The sequence below is a fragment of the Candoia aspera genome, chromosome 1, assembly GCF_035149785.1.
Source record: "Candoia aspera isolate rCanAsp1 chromosome 1, rCanAsp1.hap2, whole genome shotgun sequence".
Taxonomy (NCBI): domain Eukaryota; kingdom Metazoa; phylum Chordata; class Lepidosauria; order Squamata; family Boidae; genus Candoia; species Candoia aspera.
Genome location: NC_086153.1, coordinates 78076923 through 78101098, shown reverse-complemented (window position 1 = coordinate 78101098; position 24176 = coordinate 78076923). Strand labels below are relative to the sequence as shown.

At 36.1% G+C, this 24176-nt stretch overlaps 1 protein-coding gene across 1 annotated transcript in view; it reads right to left on the bottom strand.

The window, feature by feature from the left end:
• Positions 1 to 24176, bottom strand: part of PDE10A (phosphodiesterase 10A) — a 126348-nt gene that overhangs the window by 27560 nt on the left and 74612 nt on the right. Inside the window, exons 5-13 of the mRNA XM_063307696.1 lie at positions 23665 to 23714; positions 17953 to 18093; positions 16219 to 16374; positions 14241 to 14291; positions 13082 to 13140; positions 11126 to 11177; positions 7634 to 7776; positions 5467 to 5559; positions 476 to 662 (exon numbers count right to left, since the gene is read on the bottom strand). Of these exons, the coding sequence (XP_063163766.1) occupies positions 476 to 662; positions 5467 to 5559; positions 7634 to 7776; positions 11126 to 11177; positions 13082 to 13140; positions 14241 to 14291; positions 16219 to 16374; positions 17953 to 18093; positions 23665 to 23714 (932 nt within the window). The remainder of the gene's footprint in view (positions 1 to 475; positions 663 to 5466; positions 5560 to 7633; positions 7777 to 11125; positions 11178 to 13081; positions 13141 to 14240; positions 14292 to 16218; positions 16375 to 17952; positions 18094 to 23664; positions 23715 to 24176) is intronic.

The following is a 24176-nucleotide window of genomic DNA, read 5'->3' as shown; positions in this document are numbered from 1 at the left end:
GAAAAATCAACCCAGAGTTCTCAAGTGACAAGAGGCACAAATGATCAGGCTCAAATTATCATACTTGGGAAACATTATGTGAAGACCTAACTCTCCAGAGAAGTCTATAATGATTAAGAGGTTGAAGGAAAGAGAAGAGGACAATAAGCAGCAAGATGGATAGACTCTATTACAGCAGTGATGGGTGCACTGTTGGAAGACCTGGTTGGGGACAGATCACCTCAGAAAAAATCTATTGGTAACTAAGAGTCAATACCACCTTGCTGGCACATCATCTTCATCATTATCATCATCAAAGAAATAAAATGTTTAAATATTTTAAATCAAGAACATAACACAAACAATCCCGCAATGTTAGAATCAGTTTAGTATCTGTCATCCCTCAATGTAATAATTATTAACAATCAGTATACGTTATTAAAAAATATTAATGTTATTTTGGTTCAGCTTGTTAATTTTGCAGAACAAAACTTACATTAGCACAGTGTAATGCTAAAGCACAAAAGACTGCAAACATTTTAAAATTGTTCTCATCAGTTTTAGAAAAGGCACTTCCACTTAGTTTGTTCACCATCTGCACGACACCTATGACACTTCCTCGACTCACAATAGGCATGCATAAAATGTTCCTTGTTGTGTAGCCTGTGTAGAGATCTACCTCCCTAGGAAATGAAAAGGGAGAAAAGAATGAAAAAACGAAAATCAGACATTCGTTTTATAGGGCATTAACACATTCATTTTACTAACAATAGTTCTGAGCACTGTTTTAGTGAGTGATCCAATGTCCCCTTGGGAGGTGACATAGATGTGTTACATGCAGTCAACCTTCCTTCACTGAAGAAAGGCCCTCCCTAGAGGGCAGCATAAATCTTTATCACCAGTTGCTATTACAGTAGATCTAATACCCCTACTCTTTATTTTTCAGGATAATACCCCTTTTCAAAAGTCAGTAAAGGAGGCTAGACCTGGTAGCAATATTTTCCCAGTTGTGGGAAAATAAGAGAAATGAAAAACCATGTGGGAGAAAGAAAAAATGCCCCCACCTTTTTATAACACATGAATCTTAGGACTCTTCGGCTCATATTCAAACCATTTCATACCGATTAATTTGTTAAAATACATACAACAATCTTGCAAAGTCAGTAGCATTATTTCTGTACTTTCAAAAGGGATTAAATCTGAGACAATATCTACGGTCACTCTGACTTTATGATCAGCTTTGATTTGATCCAGAAACTTCCTAGTGTATACTTCAACACAGAAATCTTCCAATTAATTAAGAACTCCATTACTATAAGGGACACACATATTAAGTTGTCCCTGGTCACTCAGGGATGCAGTGCACCAAGGAAGAGTTTGGCCAAAATAATAAAACTTATACACATGAAGCCAAAGCAGTGGTGTAAATAAATGGCTTATCCTAATAAGAAACTATATTCTGTGCAGTTTTATGAATCTATTAGATACAGTATGTAACATACATATGATATATTGGCAAACTTAAACAGAAATTAGATGCAGTGTACCTCAAAGATTTCAAAGCTTATCATTTTACCACCTCATTAGCTGTATATTATGAATATGTTTTTTCATATATAAATATATGAGCTTTTCAAAATCAATTACTTAGCATTCCTTATCCTTGTAGCAATATTTTAAAAGGATAATATAATTCCCATATTAATTCATAAAGAAAATAATCTTCAGCAAAATATACATCATTTTAATGCAAAATTATAAATACATTTTATTTTTAATTGGTAGCTGGAGATTATTTATGTTAAGGGAAATAGCTCTATCTTTTAAACAATCTGCATTTTAAAATGATACCTATGAAACTTCCTGTTCTTAGATAAATATGCACTCCAACTTTGATCATGGTTCCAACTTTATATCCAGTGTTGGGAAAAAAGAAATTCTTACCTGGAGATGTTGTTCTGGTGGATGGGAGGGCATTTAGTTCAGAAAAAGTCCAGCCTCTGATGCTGAATAGGCAAGGCTAAGAAGCATTTCCTAAAGAGGTAGGACTTCTTTAGATCTCCAAGGTAATGCCAAGGTAGGAGATTAAAACAGGCAAATGAACAAGATAAAAAAATAAGCTGCTTGCTCAAATAAGGGAATTGGCCACCTCATTCAATACCAGGGTTGTATCACAGGATGTGTAAATGACTGGTGTGGGCAGAATGATTTCCCGCCTATGAGAAGAACTGAAATTCAGTACAAAAGAATTTCTTTTTCTCCCCTTATAGGCATGAGGACATTCACCTCAGGGATGTCAAAAAGCAGCATAATACATCACATGCTTAATTGCCTTCAAGGCATCTGGAGGAAGAGGCCATGATTTCCTCTCGAAGTGAAGTTGGATAAAGTATTCTGTATACTAATCCCTCAAAGAACTATGACTATAGAGGGCGTGTTTTCCAGGGATGAGGAAAATGAAAGCTGCAGATTAGTTAAATGTTTGGGTTAGAATTTGAGTCCCTTCTATATAGAATCCCTCCTTTCTCAGAGATGTTCTATGCAAAAGAAGACAAGACTACTGTGCATATTTACACAATAAATGAATGCCTCCTATTCTTCTGAAAGATGCAAGGTTTTTCTTCATTAACAGGATTTTTAACTGAGGAAGTTGAAGAAGTTATCTTGATGGAGTATTGCTTTTTCAAAGGGCAGAAGGGTCAGACAGACTCAGACATATACAGTATAAACATGGTACAATTCTATGATAGAAGTCAAACTTCAAGAATGCAAGAATATCTGCACTTCCTTCTGGAGTCATTCTAGCAACTGAAAATCCTATAAAGTTGTCGAAAAAGAGAGATGGACTGCTTTTTTCACAATAAGCTACAAAGGCTTACAAGGTATAGAATGCAGTGCTCCAGTTTTAAAACCTCCAGGTTTAAATCCTCCAGTTTTAAAACAGTTGAGGACTTAAGCACTTCAGGAGAAGCAAGGTTTATTTGGACAAAAAAGAGTGAGGTAAAAAGAAGCCAATTCATTAATAACGTATCCTACATCTATTTCTGTGCTGAACCCATTGGACTCAGAGCTAATGAGAAAGAGTCATAAGATGAAGGGGAATTTAAACAATTTAGGGGGTAGCTGAGCAAGTCACATTATGTGAACAGAGTTAGATTTCCCAGATAATCTCAACAATGGGGATTGTAAAGAAACAATATCTTCCCAATAGATTGTCCTTTAATCCCTGAAATGTGAAAGAGGAAAGCTGTTTTGCCCTTTCCTTCATTCTGGCTAAATTTTCTATTTTTGAAAACATAGTCCACCATAATTCTATTAACTATGAGGGTTGAATGAAAAGTAATGCCTCCAATGTTGTAAGTTGCTAACAGAGGGCAATACAGATGCGCTAGGAGCTCTGACGTGTTCTTTGGCATTTCTTATTTCACTTCAGTTGGTGGAAAGTTGCTGTGAGAAAAAGCTGTACTGCTTTTGTTCTTGAAATGAAGCCTGCACTGAGTGCTCATTGGTGCACTTTAAGCAACTTGCTATGATTGAATTATTACTGTCCAAGGAGTCCCTCCAATTGAAACTCACTGCCAAATGCAGGTTATTTATTTGTGATGAGTGTGTTGATGTGAGTACTGTGCATCTCTGAGCCAAAAATGCAAAGATGGTAAACTGGGAAGAACTGATTTGTGTGAACAACAATGAAGTGAACAACCTACAATAGCAGCCAATGAGTTTCACATGATAAAGGCTGATGAACTGATGAAAGACAAGTGGCAGATCACTGAAAGGGAAATTTCTGTCAAGCTTGGTATTTCACAGGAGCATATGGGTCACATTACTGATGTTCTTCAGTATCAGAAGTTTCTGAAAGCTGGGTTCTTCACATGCTGTTGGCAGAGATTAAAGTTTAAAGAGTTGAAATTTGCCAGCAATTGTTGTCATGCTACAAGAATGTAGGTGAGAAATTTCTTCACAGCATTGTGGCAGCTGGCAAAACATAGGGTCATTGTTATGACTCAGAAATGAAGGATCAGTCCATGAAATATCATCACAAAGTTTCACCTATGGGAAAAAATTCAAAACCCAAGCTTGACAGGAAAAATCCATTGTTACAGTTTTTTGGGATATAGATGGTGTTATCACATGGATTTCCTTGATCCTGGAACTACTGTCAGTGCTACCCTGCAATGATCAAATCTTTGCCACAATGATTAAGCAGAGTTCAGAAGCATAAGAAGGACATTTTGCTGCAGTATGACTAAGACTTGGTATCTAGGTCCTTATGGCTCTAGAAATGCCAGAATGTTGCTTCTGAAGGAAAATAGTACAATAGTCAAATAAAGAGGAATTCTGTGGAAAAAAATATGCCTTTTTTCTTTCTATTTGTCCCTTTAATACCTGAAGTGGGGTAAAAAGAATGTTCTTCTGCCTTCTAGATCACTGTCAAATGCTACTCCATGTGTCTGCAAACAACCTCAATTGTCTGTATGAATGCACTCTTCATTAAAGAAGGAATCTCTGTTCTAAAAGTTCTTCCTCTGACATGAAGTCACACATGATTTTTATTTGTGTGGGCCTCCAAACTGAAGGACAGGAGAAGCCAAGGTGAAATACTTTGCAAGAACTTGAATCCTGGCCAGTTGAATTCAAATACAGCTGTCCCTTTTGGGTGAGAAAGGGAGAAGATGAAATGGCTGAATCAATGATGCTCCACAGCATGGGAAATGGAATGGAAGTCATGGTGGTTAAGCATGAATGTTAAAATGCTTCTTTCCATTTACTTTTTATTTCTGGTCTGCACACGTGCTCTTTCTTTTAATGTATTTCTCTCAGCTTCTTTCAAGAGCTCCAAGCTTTCTTAGCTTGATTAAGGTAAGGAAAATGCAGGGTCTCTAGAAAGAAGGCTTGCTTCCAAAGGTAGCCCTTGTTAGCCTTATCTATCTAATCCTACAGGCAGGACATTTCCGGAACTGAGTGCCCTCACGCCTATGAGGGGAGAAAGCTATAAACTTTACTGTTGGAAAAAGCTATCTTTAAGCTTGAGAAACAGAATGGTTAGTCCTGGTTTGAGTCACATTTCTTCTGGAAACTGGATACACTGGAAATAGCAGAAACATCCTTACCATAAATTTGTGTTCTGTATGGAAGACATTCCTTAACCTTGGGATGGCAATAAGAATACATGGGCTGGATGAAAAAAACAGTTTGTCTAGGAGAAATGGCCGATTTGCTCTCCCAGAGCAAGCATCCCCTTAACCCCTGATCTGGAATAGAAGAAAATCACTTATCTATGCCACTGAGAATACCATAAATAAAATGAGCACATGAGAGAGTGCTTTAATTGAGATACCATCCCAAGACTAAGACATACGTCTGGAAGCCAAGAGAATTAGCCTTACCTAAAGAACTAAAATCATTTTTAAAAATTAATGCATAAAAATACATCAAATACTGTACACATACTAAATGTGTATTGCAAGCCTAATGAATTCCTACCTGTTAAAACGTGGGTCTGCGTAGGCATCAGGTATATTGAGGACTTCACCAGTTCTTGCTACCTGACCAGCTATTCCTTTTTCAATAGAAAATCTGCATATATGTAAAGAGATATGCCCTATTAAATCAATATGCTGATACAAAACAATAACACTTGTAACTGGTGGATGTCATTCAACACCGGATAATATCTCACAATCTGGGACAAAATGCAAAGTTACAGCTGTTTCCTAACAGGTGACGTATCCTATACACAAATTAATAAAATCAACATCTAAGCAATAATATCATTAACATCTCACTGTAACAGGATCTGCTCCCAAATGTACTAATACACTAATGAAGATATTTTAAAAATGCTGTTTTCCCTGAGTCAGGTGCCCTCATGAGTCACCTCATTCCTGAAAGATTTCCTGGATAATCTTCTGCAAAATGTAGTGTCACTGATGCTGTGCAAATTTTGTAACACCTTATGAAGTGCCCAAATACTCACATGGGAGCCCTATAGATTTTCTCAAGAGGGCTCCTCCCTGAAGATATTTCACAGAGTATATTTAGACTAGAATTCTGTATTCTGTTAAAACTGTAGGTAGGGATATCATTTTTGCGTAGACTCTGCGGTAGAAAAACTCAGATAGGCTCCCAAGTCTCCTAAGAAGATTGGCACAGTCAATGCACATTTTCAATATAAAATTTGAGAAAAAAAAAATTCAAAAAAATGTAACATTGATTTGATCCCCTGGGAAAATACAAAGGTTTGCTCTCCTCTGGTTTTAGGCCCTCTGAACTGAGTCTTAAGAATGAGGAATTTCAGAAAGTAGCACCAGGTTTTCAAAGAAAGACTCAAAAGATAGCATATATTTCATGGAAGAATCTGATGAGTCCATGGTTATAAAATTAAGGAGGCAGTTGTGATAAATGCATTGCTTATCAGGCGAATAGAAAAAATATTGCTTCCTATGCCACCAGTGATATCACACAGTGCTGAGAAATGCCTTTTCAATCACATAGGGCCAGTCTCTACTGCCAAACAACTATTTCCCCATCTGCATCCAAATCCCCAAGGTCTCTAGAAATGCAGACAGATATTCTTTAACGTGATAGGAGTCTTGCAAAGGAATCAGATTGACAAGAAAGCGTAAGAAATGAATGAATCCTTTCATTTGAAATATAAACTCTGCTGGAAAATACAGGCCAGAACTATAATGGGAAAGGTGTAGACCTAGTTTAGAACAGATAATTTCTCTCTCCATTATTTCATTTAGAGCAGCTATCCATTTACAGACACTTTAGGGGAGAAAAGAACACCTTTGCAGAGTTCTAATTACAGAACGTTACATTCTTTGCATGGCACTGATACGAGCCTGAAAAAGTCAGGGACTGAGAGCAAGGCCCACTCCCTCTTTGCACTGAAGATGTTGCCTAGTCTGGCAATGAAAGGTCTGCAAGGAAACAACAAGGCTCAGAGAGCACCAAGGACTCCTCAGGGATGCCTTTCTGTCCAAGCTGAGAGAAAGTTATCAAGACTATACACTTCTTTACCCATACCTTCCAACCTGACTCAGAGGTCAGAGGCATGGAAAAATTAAATGGGTTGCTTGCTTTCGTTTCTGTTGCTCTTTGAAGCGTCCTTCTATGACAGAACTCTTGAAGAATTCTACAGCAACACTGCCTCTCTATAAAGGCAAGGCGGGAAGTCTGGTACAAGTTAGGAGGAGGTCAGTCCTCCCCTGGAGACCTCCCTTTCAATCCAATAAGCTTTGGACAGATTTCTCATCTATGAGAAGAAAATTAATATAATAGCATGACAATAACTTCCAAAGAGAACTATTTGAATATTCCTCCTAACCTGGGTGAAATTTGTAACATTGTTAGATACTGGAATAATGCATTAATGGGGAATAATGTGGTCTATCATTCAGTCTGTTCATCCACCCATCCTTCTGAGTGGGCTGCCATACAAATGGAGTGAACAAACAAATCTGAAGGCATCATTATAATTTCAGGCATTCAATTCTGATGACACTGATCTTTATTTCAAAACAAAACCAAACTAATTTCAATGAGAACAAAATCATAGTATGATGAAAACTGCCACAGTATCTGTAAATATGGACAGATGCTGAATTATAGTACGAAACTTATAAAAACAGACTCCTGTTCTTACCTTATTTCTTTGGTCTTCTTGAAGACAGGCTTCCCTTCATGTTCTTCCCCAATATCAAACAGGTCTGAATACAACTCATTGTTCTTCTGATCTACCTGGAAGAGTGCACAGCGATCTGCATTCACCAGGTTTTTTGCATATATCTACAAAGAGCAAAGCTGGATTAACCAAAGTGGGCTTGGGACAAGGCCGGAATTGTCTTACACTTTAAAGTAACTTACATACTGAGAGTAGTTAACCTTTTCAAAACTCATACAGTTTCTATCTTATTTATGGAGTTAGGTAGATGGCTATATACTGTAGACATTTTACAGTATACTTACCTGTGATTTCTTGTTAAGGGGCCCACTAACTTTGATTAGACTGTTTTCTCCAAGATCAGGCTCCACCATTCTGTGATGTGGAAGATGAGGTTCTGAAACCCCTCAATCTTCAGAAATACGGTACATAAAAACTTCAGATGTTGCGAATTTTGATCTAACTAAAGTGCTTGATGATTCAAATGGCAGATACAAACTTTTTTTCCTAGTGATAATGCTTAAGTAACTGCAACTAATAATACAATTTTGAGGGATCCTCTGATAAAGCTGCTAAAGATTTAAGAGGAGAAGGGGAGGTGGTTACAAAAGATTTAAGAAATACAAAATAAAGGATATTTAGCATAATGTATTATTTCCTGACAACAATCATATATTTTAGATTGGGCTGAGAAAAAGAGCATCTGTCCCAAAAACACCCAGCTGGCTTTCATGGCCAAGGGGGTGTCCCAGTTTCTAGTCCAGCACTTTATCCACTACACCAAACCATTGCACATCAGCCTTTGGAAGGAATGGCACCAGGACTTCCTTGTGTAGAGACTTCTATTCTATTCTATTCTATTCTATTCTATTCTATTCTATTCTATTCTATTCTATTCTATTCTATTCTATTCTATTCTATTCTATTCTATTCTATTCTATTCTATTCTATTCTATTCTATTCTATTCTATTCTATTCTATTCTATTCTATTCTATTCTATTCTATTCTATTCTATTCTATTCTATTCTATTCTATTCTATTCTATTCTATTCTATTCTATTCTATTCTATTCTATTCTATTCTATTCTTGTACCTTCAAGTCAGTTTTTGACTCCTAGCAACTGCCTGGACTAGTCCCTGCAGTTTTCTTGGCAAGATTTCAGAAGTGATTTGCCATTGCCTGCTTCCTATGGCTGAGAAAAAGCAACTGGCCCAAGGTCACCCAGCTGGCTTTGTGCCCAAGGCAGGACTAGAACTCACGGTCCCCTGGTTTCTAGCCTGATGCCTTAACCACTACACCAGACTGCCTCTCTGTTCTGTTTATACGTAACTATATAGTTTTGCACATATAAAATCAAATCTTTATTACGGTCATAGACCAGCATAAGGAGGGTAAGGTACAGTCAATTAAAAAACATAGAAGATACATCAGACTCTAAAACAAAATATAAAAAGCTAGAAGTTATAAAAAATACATGTATTAAAACAGAAAGTGTATATAAAACAAGAGTCTAAAAGAAACTAAAAAGGAGCGATAGGAGCTTTAGATGGGTATAGGAGACCATAAAAGTTAGTATGTGGAGGGCTATATCAAATTACAGAGCACTCTAGTATGGTGAACTAGATGCACATATCTTTACTGGCTCTCTAGCAAAAAAAAAAAGGCGGGGGGGAATAAGCAAGGCTGATCTTCTTATGGAGGGAATAATTAGTTCCTAAGATACCTGAATATGTAGTGATTTGTTGTGATATAGTTCCTCTTTGGGAGACATGAAAATCAAGTACAGGCTTCTAAATAGCATAAAAAGTTGAAACAGAAGAATCTTTGAACAGAAACTGTATTTTAGTCCTTTTGTAGTTTATTAACAGAAAACAGGTAGTCTTTTTTTGCCAAAAGTACAGTGCAGATAAAAACAGATCCTTAGCTCAAATTACACTTCTTTCATTTAATGAAAATGCCAGCCAAAAGAATGTAATTTAACACTCTGCTTTTATAAGATGTTCTTGAACAAATAGCCAAGCAAGTTCTAACATATGATGTTATAATGTTACTATTAAGAGAATAAAATAAGGGTTCAACATGTAACTTTGGGTCTCTACTCGCTCATTATTTAGAGATCTGTAAGGACACATGCTATTGCTAGACATTTAGTTATTGAATTTAATACTCATTTTACATATTAAAGTTTTGTATTTTGTTTGTTTTCAATGTTGTTTCCTCCTCAGAGTTTATTTAAGCAAATAGCAGGATATAATTCCTATAAACATGTAATAAAAATCAAAGGCTCCTATTCATATTTTATTGATTCTCCTTTTCTCCTGTGCCCTCTCTTGAAGTTCTAAAGCGCCCTCCAACTCTCTGGAGTTTATATGCTGGTGGGACAAGGGTCTACTAAGAGGAGGAAGAATTTGAAACACTGTGTCCCATTTTTTCTAAGAGAGGAAGAATTCAGGAATATAGCTCTGCTCAAACAGCTTTTGTTCCAAGCTACTCTTGGCAAGTGCTTCTTTTTATAAAGTAAGCCACTCCAAAATGTTTCAGATTCATTTCTAAGCATATATAGACACTTTTAGAGTAAATGTTATTTAGCTTTATAATTTTTTATAATGTTCCTATCTCTACCAGTCGTTATAGCACTGTCATCATTTTTCAAGGTAACATTATATCAAAAGTTAGATATCAGATCCATAGAGAATCTCACTGTTAAAAATTACCTAGCTGCTTTCCCCACTTTGATTTATTTAAAACATTTTCAAGTTTCTATTATAAAATGTCCAAAACAGCTTGCAAATGACATACATAAAGAAAACAGCATTAACATATGAAAATTAAACAGTGAAATTAAACAAAATCTGACTGTGTTATTACTGGGAATTAACCTTTCAAATGGTTCTTAAAATATTCATTGGCTTTACAAAATTCTAGAACCTAATACTGATCACCAAACTCTAGTTTGCATAGAATTGCAGCCTTAGTTATATCTACTGAAAAATACCTATTCATAAGTCCCATCCATCTCTTTTCTAATGGAATTCAATTCTACTTGTTTCAAAACTTCACGATAGCTACTCAGGCATATAATAGAGGAACAAGTGCAACTTATTATCAGAATAACAAAACAAAAATGCAAGACTATAAAACTACTGTGTATTTTATTATTATTAAAGAATATTTGAGTATATTCACTGAACCTTAAGCTGAATTACTGATATCTAAACTAATTATTTTCATACAGTTTTGAACTATCATGTAATAGGGCTAAAAAAATTCAGGAGTGACATTTTACTTTCCAAAATTGTACACAAATGATACACACAATTTATACTGTTTATTAAACTTAATATTCTGAATGAATATGAAAGAGATGTACATAGGTCAGAAATATCAATAAAATAATAATAACTTTTGTAGACCACATTTCAAAGATTCAGTGGTCTGAATAATACTGGAATTTAAGTAGAAGATAGCTTACCATTATATTTTCAAGTAGAGAATCTATTGCAACTATGTTATCAAAGTAAGTTCTGTAGAAGGAAAAACAGATTTGTTATTGTAGTAACATTCTTTTCAAATTATACCATGATCTGCATTGTTTTTAATTTAGCAATTACAATGATTTTTACCTATTTAAGAAACCATACATAAATATTTTCTTCCTGATCTAACTTTCTACACACTGGCTGTCTTTAGGTATTGGGCTCCAAAAATTATCCCTAGCAATAAAAGGAGGTATGGATCCTATGCTAGTATAGGACCTATAAGATTGGTCCACCCAAGGCAACTACTGAACCCTATGAGATTCTAGCAGGACCTTGGGATTCCTCCCAAGGTGCTTTAATTAAGGCCTTGGTTGCTGCCAGGAACAGGCATGTCACATGCCTTGGACTGGATTGCGCTGTGCATCAATTCAAGGCGCTACTTGGTTCTTTCCAGAAGTTCAGGAAATGCACCCCCAGAGGAGATGCCTAGAGCACCAGTGGAGGAAGACAAAGTATGAATCCAAATGAGCATGAATAAGAGCCGATATTAGGGATTCTATCAGGGTGATATGGGTGGCAAAACACACTATTTTCCTGCTCTTATCACATCTGCAGCCATACCCAATTAGATTAACCCAGACTCAAGAGACACAAAAGCATTGGACCCTGGACCAGGTGGTTTCTTTTATATCTGCCTATAAAGGATGGGGAAACTTTTTATTTTGCAAAACAAAAGTATTCTAGAAAAATGATGTGTAAGATTTCCGTGTATGTGTGTGTGTCTGTGTGTATGCACACATGCGCATGCTTCCTATTACCCCTATCCTATACACTGTTACAATTACTATTACTATTACAATGTTTCTTCTATATTATACTATTATAATTACTATTACTATGCTCTATACTATTACTATTATACATCAATGTTTCCTTCAGACAAAACCTGTTTTGTCTTTTTTCCTCTCTCTGGCATTTCTTCTATTTCTTCTATTTTCTTTTCTATTTTTTCCCCCTCTGTTAATGGCCAACGTGTAGAGCTCCTGGACCTTTCCAGGTTGTATTTTGCCTTGTTGGGCCTCTATATTTTTTCTTCTCTGGACCATCCATGTGTCTTAGTTACATCCCATTTAGATGATTTACATTTCAAAATTTTAGCTGATCCAGAATGCCATGGCATGACAACAAATAAGGATTATTAGAAGAGCCATTTGACTTCCTTGTTTTTGCAAAATCATTTTAACTGGCTACCAGTCCATTTCCCATTCACAATTCTGGTCATGACTTAGAACCAATTTATTTGAAGAACCCCAAGCACTCCACAAACAAGCTTTTGGCATTTACCTCACCTTGATGCAGCCTTTAATCAGTGGGTGCTATGCTTTTTTCCCCCCCCAGTTGATGTATTTTATTTGAGGTTTATTAGATATATTTTTATGTTTTAATTATTGCTATATTATTTTATCAATATTCTACTTTGCTGCCTTGAATGCTATTTTAGTAGATAATACTGCCTGTTATAAAATAATGATCATGTGGACCTTTTCCTATTTATAATTTACATGTATACAGGTAATCCTTGTTTAGTGACCACAAGTAGGACTGGCAACTAAGTCATTAATCAAAGCTAAGTGATACCCCAACTGTGCTTATGATCTTATTTCAGCTTTCCTTTGCTTTACAGACCTGTGAAAGTCAGAAATGTGAGGATTGGCCACAAAGTTACTTTTTCATCCCTGTTATAACTGCAAACAGTCACTATACAAGGCAGTCACTAAACAAGGACTACCTGTAATAACCTCTCACTATTTATATTGTATGGAACTGCATAATGAATACCCTTAAACCAATTTCCAGAGCAATGAATAAACCGAAATAAATATATATATATTAATTATTTTAAAAATAGTCATAATATGGCTGTGCAGACTCACTTTCATGTCACTTACTTTGATACGTCAAGCAGGAAGTCATTCAGTTCAGTCTGTTTGGCCAAACCCCTGGATACCTGATTGAGATATTGTGAAGACTATTGCTTATTTAAGCAGAAGATTAGAATCAGAATGAATCTACAAACATAGATCTTACCTGTCCAAGATTTACCAAGAAGAAATAAAGCTAGGCAATATATATATATAATTCAAGCTGCCTCATATATGTGATACTTCAATTTGAGGTTAATTGTGCAAATATGTGTGCTAGTAATTCTAATCACACATTTGAAAAGTGGCACTGACTTGAAAACTACTACCTGCCTTCTCCTTTTAGAAAAGTGGGATATTAGCTCAAAACCACTTCTACAGACCAATCAAGAAAACTAAGATGATCTTTCTTTTTTTTTTTTTTTACAAAATACAGTACTTATTTATCAAACAACCCATGTACTTTAATGCTACCACTGGTAGAAACAGCATTTTGCTACTGAAGCATCAACCTGAGTTGTAGATTGTTCCCCCAGTAACGGATGCTACAATACTATTGACCTGTTAAACAATAAGGAAGTATTGGTAGAACCTAGATATTGTTACAGATATTAACTGAAATTGTATATCCATCTTTTTACAACACTATGCTTTGGGAAGGAAGGACCCTAGCTCGTAAATTAGAAGAACTACTTGGCATGCAGAACCTTGGGATTCTTGACATCTACAGACAGGGGTGGACAAGAGGATTATGTATGGCCAGATCTGGTGGAAATCAGAAAAAAACACAGCCCCAAGTGGAGCCATGAGGAATTACAGGAACTAAGGTATACATGCTAGCATCCATGGCTCCCAAGAATCTCTGAACACTACCACATATTTTTGTAAAATATCTACTGGCAACTTTGATAAAGGAAGGGACTGGAACAGGACAGTGGCAAAGGAGGCTTATAGCAAAGGTTGGAGACAAAGAAACTTTTGGACATCAGCGTAAACCTGATATGGACTGATCTCAAATTAAAAGGAATTATTAGTAAACCCCTTTGAAATACACAAATAATAAAGAAGGCTTACTGTCCAGTTTTTTTACAATATTCAAATACTACAAAACAGACTAATAATATTTTATGTAATTAGAATTAAGTTATTTCTCCTAGGAAAACTAACATTTAATCCAGAGACTTACCTCTACTTGATGCATTGCTACAGAGGCCCATGCAAGATTTGCTGCCGCAACCTGAAAAACACAAAATTTTGGTTACCTGACATCAAAACTATCTTAGTGTTTTGAAAATTCTAGCAGCTTATTACCCATATTTGGATTATATAAGCAATGATGAAGGGTATCTAGTAAAAAATTTAACAGTTTAAATTATCTCTACCTAACTGGGTTTTCAATACTACATTAATTATGTTATTAAGTTTTTCTGTTAAATATTATAATATTTATCTATTTGATAAATACTCTATTCAAGGTATCTAGCAGAAAATTAACATAATAATGTGAATTAAAGCAATAACATTAAAATACCATTATATAAAAGACTATAGAAGTGTGCACAACCTTTTAGATTTGGAAAACATCCTGTCTCAAGCTCAAAGGTACCTTCCAACCTTTCTGAAAAAGTTCTAATGCTCTTCTATCTATACAAAAGTGTTCCAGATTCAAAACAGGCAATGCCTGTAGTAAGGTTGGAAATGTAAATGAAATGCTTTTATTTAATATGATCATTCATTTAATTTAAGATACAGCCACCTCCACCCCATGATCTTCATCTCTTTGTGGAAAGATAGAAGTACTTAATCATATTGGTATCCATGGAAAGCCCAATACAGTGCCTCCTAAAATGCCAAGTTACCCACAACCAAGAATAGAAAATGAAATGAGAAGAAAAGGGGAAAAAGCTTAGTTTAGCCCTATCCTACTTTATCTGAAATGCAACTCAGATGCTACCACAATATCTGAAAAAAGTGTATTATCTATATCTGTAACTAGTTGTAAACCTAGTCCAAGAGACACATCAGTACTGCAAACTACCTGTAATACTACAAATAAACACTTTGCAGTGGATCTTAAGAAATCTTTCCATTATTCATGTGAGAAGTAGGACAGAAGGGAGATACCAGATAAAGAATCAGTGCTCTCCCTTAAGGAGTCCTATCCTATTCTGTGCCTTAAAGGTAAAGGTAAAGGTTTCCCTTGACGTAAAGTCCAGTCGTGTCCGACTCTAGGGGGCGGTGCTCATCTCCGTTTCAAAGCCTTGGAGCCGGCGTTGTCCATAGGACACTTCCGGGTCATGTGGCCAGTATGACTCACGGAACGCCTTGCTGTAGTACAAGTTGCATTATACATCTGTGTATTTGACAAAGACATCTACCAAGAGGACACAAGAGGGACAAAAGTGCTGATATTAGTGTTGTGCTCCTTCTTCAGACTGAATCCACAAGACTACCAGACTTAGCACAAGGATTCCCTTATGGAATACTGAGTCTTTCTACTCCATGGAGCTGCCTAAGTCTGCCTTCTTCAATGAGATGAATAATGACTAGAGACCCTCTACATCGAACACATAGTCCCAAAGTCTTCGCATTGGACACAAGAGGTTTCTCCTGGCTTTTTCATGTATTAAGCACAGTCAGAAAAGTGGGCAGTCATCCTCCTCTAAAGGAGAAGCATTGATCATTGGATAGAATCTGGCCAGAGGAAGAAATATAACCAAACTGAACAATGGTGAACACTCACTGCCCTATGCAAGACTCTGCCGCATGTTAGGACATTTCTTGAGGCAAGAACTAAAGGCGACAACTGTGGTGGTTCAGGGCATTATCTGACCCTTTGCATCCATTTAATAACCTTGGCTTGGCCACCAAGAAAACTTTTTCTCCTGATTGCAACACTGACACAACTGCTAAAGCCAAGGAGAATGATTCTGCACAACCCACCGAGGATCAGTATTGATTGTATGGCCAAGTGAAAGATGTTCTAGCTAGTGTCTCATGCACATCATGCCACTGTATAAAACTTTACTCCTGAGCTAATGTGTCTTGATGGTCTTATTTAGCAACGTTTTGATTTCAAAATGAATATAGCTTCCAGCCACAGAACTACAGTTAGCTGCATGGAGTTATATATGAATATGCTCACTGCTACATTTAGGATTTACCTCTTGATGACTGAGATGGAAAATTTCATTACCCCAGTTTCGATAAAGCTCCAGGATACCAACCAGATCACCAAGTACAGTAACAATTGGCAAACAAAGCACAGACTTGATACGAGTCCCTGATTCCAGTCCTGTTCCTTTGGGAAACCGTTCATCCTAGAAAGGTAAATGCTGTTTTATATGAATGGTATAATATTTAGTTCAGTTATCATATCATGAAACAGTTTTATCAATAACTAGGATAACTTAGCTAAACATTTCAGCAAAAATCCACTGATTCTCTTCCAGAGATTCTGTCCAATACTGAAGTGTAAAAACACTTGGCGCTAAATTATGGCAAAAGAATTGTCGTTGTCATTATCACCATCATCATCAAGCTTTAATGGCCACTGTAGAATCTAAACTACATTGACTAGATGCATAGAAAAGTATATAGAGCCTTCCTGTTGTATTATTTTTATCAAGAGAAATTATCTGCATTGGTCAGAAATTCAGTACTTCTCCTATGGGGAAAAAGGATGGGGAAAAAAATTCTATGTTTGCAATGGACTTGCTAGGTTATAGTGAATTTCTCCTCTTTCATATTCTGTCAGTAGCTCTCAGTTTTTACATCTATTTAATTTTATTTACACAATGATATTCTTGAATATATAGCATACATATTTATCAAATAATGCATGCGTTTTAATCCCATGCTGGTAAAACAGCTTTTGCCACTGAAGCTTCAGTCAAGTTAGGGATTGTTTCCCAGAAAATGGAGGCTGCAGCTTTACTGATTTGTTACATCATAAAGGAATGTTTGTAGAATTTTGGTATTGTAACAGATATTACTGAAGTTGTCTGGTTTTTCTAAAACATCATACCTTGGAGGGAAAGATGCCTGGTATGCAAAAGTTTGGAATTCCTGACACTTCCATATAGGTTAGAAAAGATATTTCTGTATGAATCCCTGGATAACCGTATCCAGCCATTGCATTGTTCTACTACTGAACTGCACCTAAGTAAAACTAAAGGCAGAGAGATTCAGGATTGACAAAAATGCAGATGTAAACTGAGGAATTTGGATAGAGGTAGTCCTTGTTTAGTGACTGCCTTGTTTAGCAAATTTTCACAGTTACAACTGTGATGAAAAAGTAACTTTGTGACCAATCTTCGCATGTACGACCTTTGCAGGTCTGTAAAGCAAAGGAAAGCTAAAGTAAGATTGTAAGCACAGTCACCATTTTACTCAGTGACTGCTTCACCTAATGACTGAGTTGGCAGTCCCAACTGTAGTCACTAAACGAAGACTACCTGTATAGGCAATACTAAAGTAGATGAATTGATTCTGGGCTGAGTTAAATTTTTGAGAACATATTGTGGGCATTGTCACAAAATAGTTGCTGTACAGGGACCTGTTCATTCCTGAAATGGATGCCTTGGGGATTGAAAATGCCAATCCTGGGGCATCTGATGAAAACAAATAAGCTATAAATCCTCCTGGATCTGGACACCTACATTTGTGGCTGATAGCCAAAAAAAAAATTAATAACAGTAGCTTGAAGTCCTTAATTTTCTGAAGGCATATCTGGGACCTCCACAATAGACATGCTTCTCATCCCATTCCCAATATTCCCCTCCAAAAGTTCATTTCTACCAGTACTATAGAATTTCACTCCATCTGACTTTTTCTACCCAACTAATCTCCTCTTTATGGTCTGTCCAATATTATTTTTAAGGAAGATAACCATTTACCCCCAAAATATCTTCTACTAATAGTGTTTTCCTAGATTTGGCTACATGAGCAGATACTGTGGTGCCGAGTTTAACTGGTCCTACAGGAACAAGCTCTGGTTGTCCATCCTTTATTCTTGGTGGTGTGAACATACAAAGACTCTGAAGAAGAAAAGAAAAGAAAAGAAAGTGCAATTAAATTGTTTCCACAATAAATAATTACACACATATGAAATCAAAATCTAACAGTTCACATTCAATGCTGGTACTTCTAGAAATATGACAAAAACATTTTAAATTATTGTTTTGTTTCAGGTAGATCTCATGAAGACTGATAAACAGTGACAGATCACCTAAGTGGGTCAACCCAATTGAGATACAGATCTCAATTCATAATTAATATTCTACATGTTATGAATGACCATGTGAAAGCTCACAGCTTGTACATACCTCAAGTCTGTGTATAATCAACCCATTAGAACGTCATATGAACTTAAATATGAAACTATAGAAAATAAAATAAAAAATGAACTTAAAATATAAATAAGCTACACTGCATCCATTGCAGCATATCAGTAATATCTTCCCATGTACCAAGATGCCTTCTAGATCTCTGCATGCTCAGGGTGGAGATATGAGCGCAAGCTCCAGTTACCTATGGGACCATCTTTCTCCTACGGCTTCTGCCTGACCATATCACAGCTATAAAGCACTATCACTTTGTGGGACCTAGGAGACATGTCTTCTCAGTAACAGCATCTCCTCTATGGAACAGCATCCACTGTGACCCATGTGGTCCTGACCTGGTAGAGCTTCTGTAAAGCCTAGCTCTTTTGTCAGGCTCTGGGATAGGAGGAAATGGCTTTCTCCACATTGGTAATCTGGTTGGGAATATGTTTGTACTATTATTCTCCCTGGTGTGTGCCAATGTACTCTTTAAGTGAGTGAGTGGTTTTATTTACTTGATTTTATTTACTTGATGTTTCAATCCTACTCTGTAAACTACCAAAAATCACTTTGTGATTGAAGTGGCCCACAAGTCAACAAAAACAGTAAATAAATAAATGAAATATGAAAGTGCATTTGTCTAAATGCTCTTACAGAGCTCTTGAAATTAAGAAGCCTGACTTGTCGCTTGTCTACAAACTCATTCACCGGAATGATCCTGCTTTCCACAAAGTTACAAAGCACTGCAATAGTAGCACTACTTTTTGAGTTGCTATCACCAGTAAAGTTTTTAAACCTCATATGGAGGGGGAAAAAAATTACCCAATATTTGAATTGGTTTACATCACCAGAGACATTGCAAATCAGGTAAGTCCTTCCCTATCCCATTGATGATGCCTACTTGTGTCAACCACTGCAAGTATTCAGTTAAGACTTCTAGAAAGATCAACATTCACCATCTCTCATCCCCTTTATATCCTTCACTGCTTCTCTCAACATTTCATGATAAGCAATCAAGTCAAGCCTGCTTTTAGATTTATATTATTTCTTTGTCATGTGTATGCATGAGTAGACTCATACTTAAACCTAGTATTAAAAAAACAGACTCAACAGTCACTATTCTAATTCAGTCTTAACTCAATTTTTCTGTACTTTCTCCTCTCATTTCCTACCATTCCCATCTTATTTCCTACCATTCAATATTATCACCTAATCGAATAATATTCTTCCTGGATCATATTTGTATTTATATATTTATTTATACATCTATTCAGAATGTACATTTTCCCCCAAAATTCATTAATGATTTCTCCATTACCTGGAGTGAAATATGCAACTACTTTCCAACCTATGGATTCCTTTTATAAGCACTTCTAACAATCTAGATGATACCTATTTATTCAATTTATAAATCAACTTCATTTGTACAACTGAAGGCTGTACTGACCTGATATCTGAAATAGGAAAAAGGGAGACCTTGCTTGTAGGTCCTAATGATGTGTTTGGGTCACAGTGCAATGGCCAAGAATAGGGCCTTCTTGGTGGCAGCATCCAGTATGGAATATGCTCTCAGAAAAGCATGCTGCCTCCACCCCCACCCCCACCCCCACCCCCACCCCACCCCCAGCCAATACTCTCTTGGTTTAAGCAACAAGTAATCTCAAAGATTCTAGACTATGGTGATAGGTTAAGCACATGTAACACACAATTAATTTACAGTTTCTTTTAAATTATGTAGCCCTATATTTACTAGACTTGTCTATAAGAATAATTGAAAAGAAAGTTCACTGCCAAAAAAAGCCACTAAAAGTATTGAACAGAAGTATGCTGAGGGTTCCAAACAGTTCAGTATAAATAAAATAGTCATCCTATAAATGACAAGTAATTAATCATGTCTGGAGAGTGGTAATTTAATGCAATATTGATTACTAGGAGATTATGTAGGGGAAACCCAGCTGAGCTTCTGGGGTAAAAGGCTGGAAGTCCCAACCCCATTCCCCAAAGTCCTCTGGGCCTACATAATCTGGACCTGATTTCTGCTTTAGGGTAGCTGTCTGACAGTTCCTACTGTTTCTACCTATCTTCCAAGAGAGGCCTTACCTCACATCCTCTCCATAATTCTGATGTATGTGAGAGATACTCTCCTACTTTCTTCTCAAGGTCAGAGCTAGATTCTCTACAAAAATTGAGGAAAAGATATATAATGCAATCTGCTGGTCACAAAGCATAGATGTGTGTGACTACAAGATTCAGGTCCTCTTGCACTTTGGGAGAATAATCATCCTCTCCTTTCCCTAATTTTGGCACCCAGCTTCTATCTTTTCTAAAAGGAACAAAACTTTTCTATATCCAGCTGAAAGAAAGGGCCTGGGGAAAATCTGTCTCTACATGACCCAGAGCATGCATCCCTCTCTCATGAAGATGTAGGTTCTATACCTGAAATGAGTGAATATGTATCTGAGCCTGGCATGATAGTCTGATAGTCTGGAGTATCATGAATGCAATCTAGCTTCATACCAGCTTAATATTAAGCTTTTATGTTGGTAATATCTGTTAATAAGGCTTATGATAAAGTTTGCATCATACTTGAATGCTTATGTGTGCTTTATTTATATTGTCTTGAACTAAGAAGCAGTGAACTTTAGTTCACCTAAAACAAATGATATGTTTAGTTTATCCAAGCACTCTCGAGTAGACAAACAACAGACCCTAACTTGGATCCAAAGGTGACTTGCATCAGCAAAAAGATACTTTTGTTCCAGTCTGAAGGAATTCTGGAACTTTCTTCCTCACATGGGGACTCTTATACATCATTGTACAAAATTCTAAAAAGAATTGACTTTTTAGGGGTACATGGGGGTCTAGTGGAAAGGAGGTGTCAGAACAGAACACTGGGCATATAAAATTCCACCCAGTTCCTTTGATCTAATCCATCAGAAATATTAACAATCCCTGTTAATTGCAATTCTATCCTATAAATATTAAGCAGAATCACTAGGTGGCACTGTCTCCATTTACCCATGTATTATACCGCAAAGCATGAAGATGTGTTTGTCTTCTTTATTTTCTCCTTCAGAATAAAGATCTCATGTCAACTAAACGAGAGGCAGATATCCAAATCATTTACTTTCTTATCCATCTTTTTTTTTAAAGAATGCCAACACAAGGACATTTGCAAATGTGAAAGATAACAGCTATTAAATTATAATATTCTAAAAGGACCAGCAATTATATACTAACAATTCTTCAGATTTTTATATTGCAGAAAAATACAATATTAAAAATCAATAAACATACAAAATAGATACTAACTAGATAACCCATGACCTGTTGAGTCATTGTTTCAGAAATATTTCCTTACCAGATTCCTCAATGCCTTCAGTAATGGCAGGGCTTCTAATGTACTGCCTTCTTTGGAAAGGTTCTTAAAAATTCAGGGAGATATTCAGAGATGTATCTGCCTTGAAAACAGCCCATGTCATTCATATTTAACTGTATAGCACAGTCAAGCATTAGGAGATGACCACAGGAAATGTTTCATGACATTTTGTATTATGTCATAAAATGTTTTATGATAATTTCTATGTCATAAAATGTTTTATAAAATTTGCCAAATTTCAATTCCATGGGATTCATGGGTCCCGGATTTTGGATGCATTTTGTAAGTTAGCCCGTTTGAGGTACCTTGGTTCAAAAATTGTTGCCCTACGACACACCATTTTGCCCAGTTAAAGGTTACAAACAAACAGACATGAGAGTTTTAGTGGTATATAGATGTATTTTTTAAAGAAAATTAAATGAATGGGTAATTTAATAGTATAGCAATTTACAAATTAATATGGTATGATGGAAAAAGGAAGCACTGTTGCTGAAAAAAGATCATATTTTGTGGATCATTAGAGTACTTCAAATAAAAACCCTATGTAGACCAAGATGGTATTGTAGAAACTATACATTTCACAATACCTTTTGGTAAATTCTCTTATTAATAATTCCTAAGGATGTTCAAAAGGCCCTGTATAAGAGAAAGTGTTGTATTAAAAATGGAAAAAGTTTTGGTAGTTTTGGTAAGTGTTGGCAAATGCCCTCTTTTCATGAAAAAAGGAAAATATGTAAATGATACAAATCATGTAGTCTAAGCAAGTTATACCATGAAGGTTTTGGTAAGCAGCACATGATCAAACCTTTTTTTACTACATTGCTAATCTAAGTAGCTTCATTCCAAGCGTGATGTGTTCCATTACTGGAATACAGCAGCCAAAGGATCAAACGTATTTAAAAGGAACAAAAGCAATTAAAAAAGCATGAGGAGTTGTGCTGTATGTTAAAATTATCCATTCCTGCTAAGTGTCCCCATCTTATGTGAATTAAAGGGTTTAGAGCCTCACAATGATCCTTCTTGGTGGCTGCCCCTGTACTTTGCCTTATTTCCTGGGATACCTGCTGAAGCTCTTAAGACATCTTGGATGTCTGGGTGTTATGAGTGTAACGTATGGGTGCAAATGGTGCTAGGGCTGCCATATGGTTAATATTTGTATTTTTTTGTTGGCTGTACATTTCTGGTGTGGCAGTGTAATATTGTAATGAAATAGGTAGTATACACATTTTTGCATAAATAAATTAAAAAAACTAAAAGAATGGCATTCAAAGGTCAAAACCCATCTCTATTGCTCCAGTGTACAGTATACAAAATAATGAATTAAATTTACAAGAAGGGAGATTCCAAGTAAATATTAAATACAACTTCAGAATAGCAACAGCAGTTTGGCAATGGAGCCAATGGAGCCAATGACTCAGACAAGCAGGGGCTCTCCTTTGCTAGATGTGCTACGCAGAAGCTAAACAACCATCTGATGGGGATGCTTTAATTTAGATTCTCATTGAGCAGGGAGCTGGCTTATCCCAAATCTTGCATAACAGAAGAGGTAAAAGAGGCTGAGGTATTTGTTAGCCCACAACCTGTAACCTATCAATACTATAACTCAATGTTTACATTGTATACACTGCTTTTAGATCCAGGGCTGGAAATAAGTTTCCAACAAGGTGAACCACAATATAGATTGGTTTAACCTGACAGTTTGGTAAATTTTAAAAAGTAATCATTGCAGAGGACTTTTGAAAGCTGTGTAAAGAACCAAACTGTTTCAACAGTTTAATTCATCAGCTACGTTTACAAAACTGATTGGCAATGTATAGTTATCCACTGTCAAACTTTGTGCAATATATTACATAAAGCAACCTGGAAGGGAGCATTATTTCTATAAATTACAGTTTTCCAATACTTACATTATTGCATTCTCCCAGGAAATACAGTGCAAACCCATCAGCCTTTGTAGCTGCCAAAGCAATCATTTTAAAAAGTTAAAAATGATATATGTTCTATTTCTGAATAGAGTGCTTTCCTATTAACATAAGAATATATTTTAAACATTAGTCTACTATATAAAGCATTACAAATGAAGAACTGTATAAAACAACAAAAGATCCTGCATTAATATATTACATGAATTTGTAGCAGTGTTTAAATATAAATATGTGGTCAATGGAATTCCATAAAACATTTCTGTTAGAATATACTCTTATAAGAAAATAACTGTTCAAATCTATGCAAGCTAGATACTAACACCTTTTACTAATTAAATAATTTATTTAATAGAAACTGAAAAATACAAGTTATATGTACTGTACTGTCCAAAAGAGTGGAGTTAGGGTGCTAGAGCAGCTTAGGAAAAAGATTTTCCAATCAAATTTATTTCTCCAGGCATGTTTACCCCAGTACTTCCTGTTCATAGCCTGCA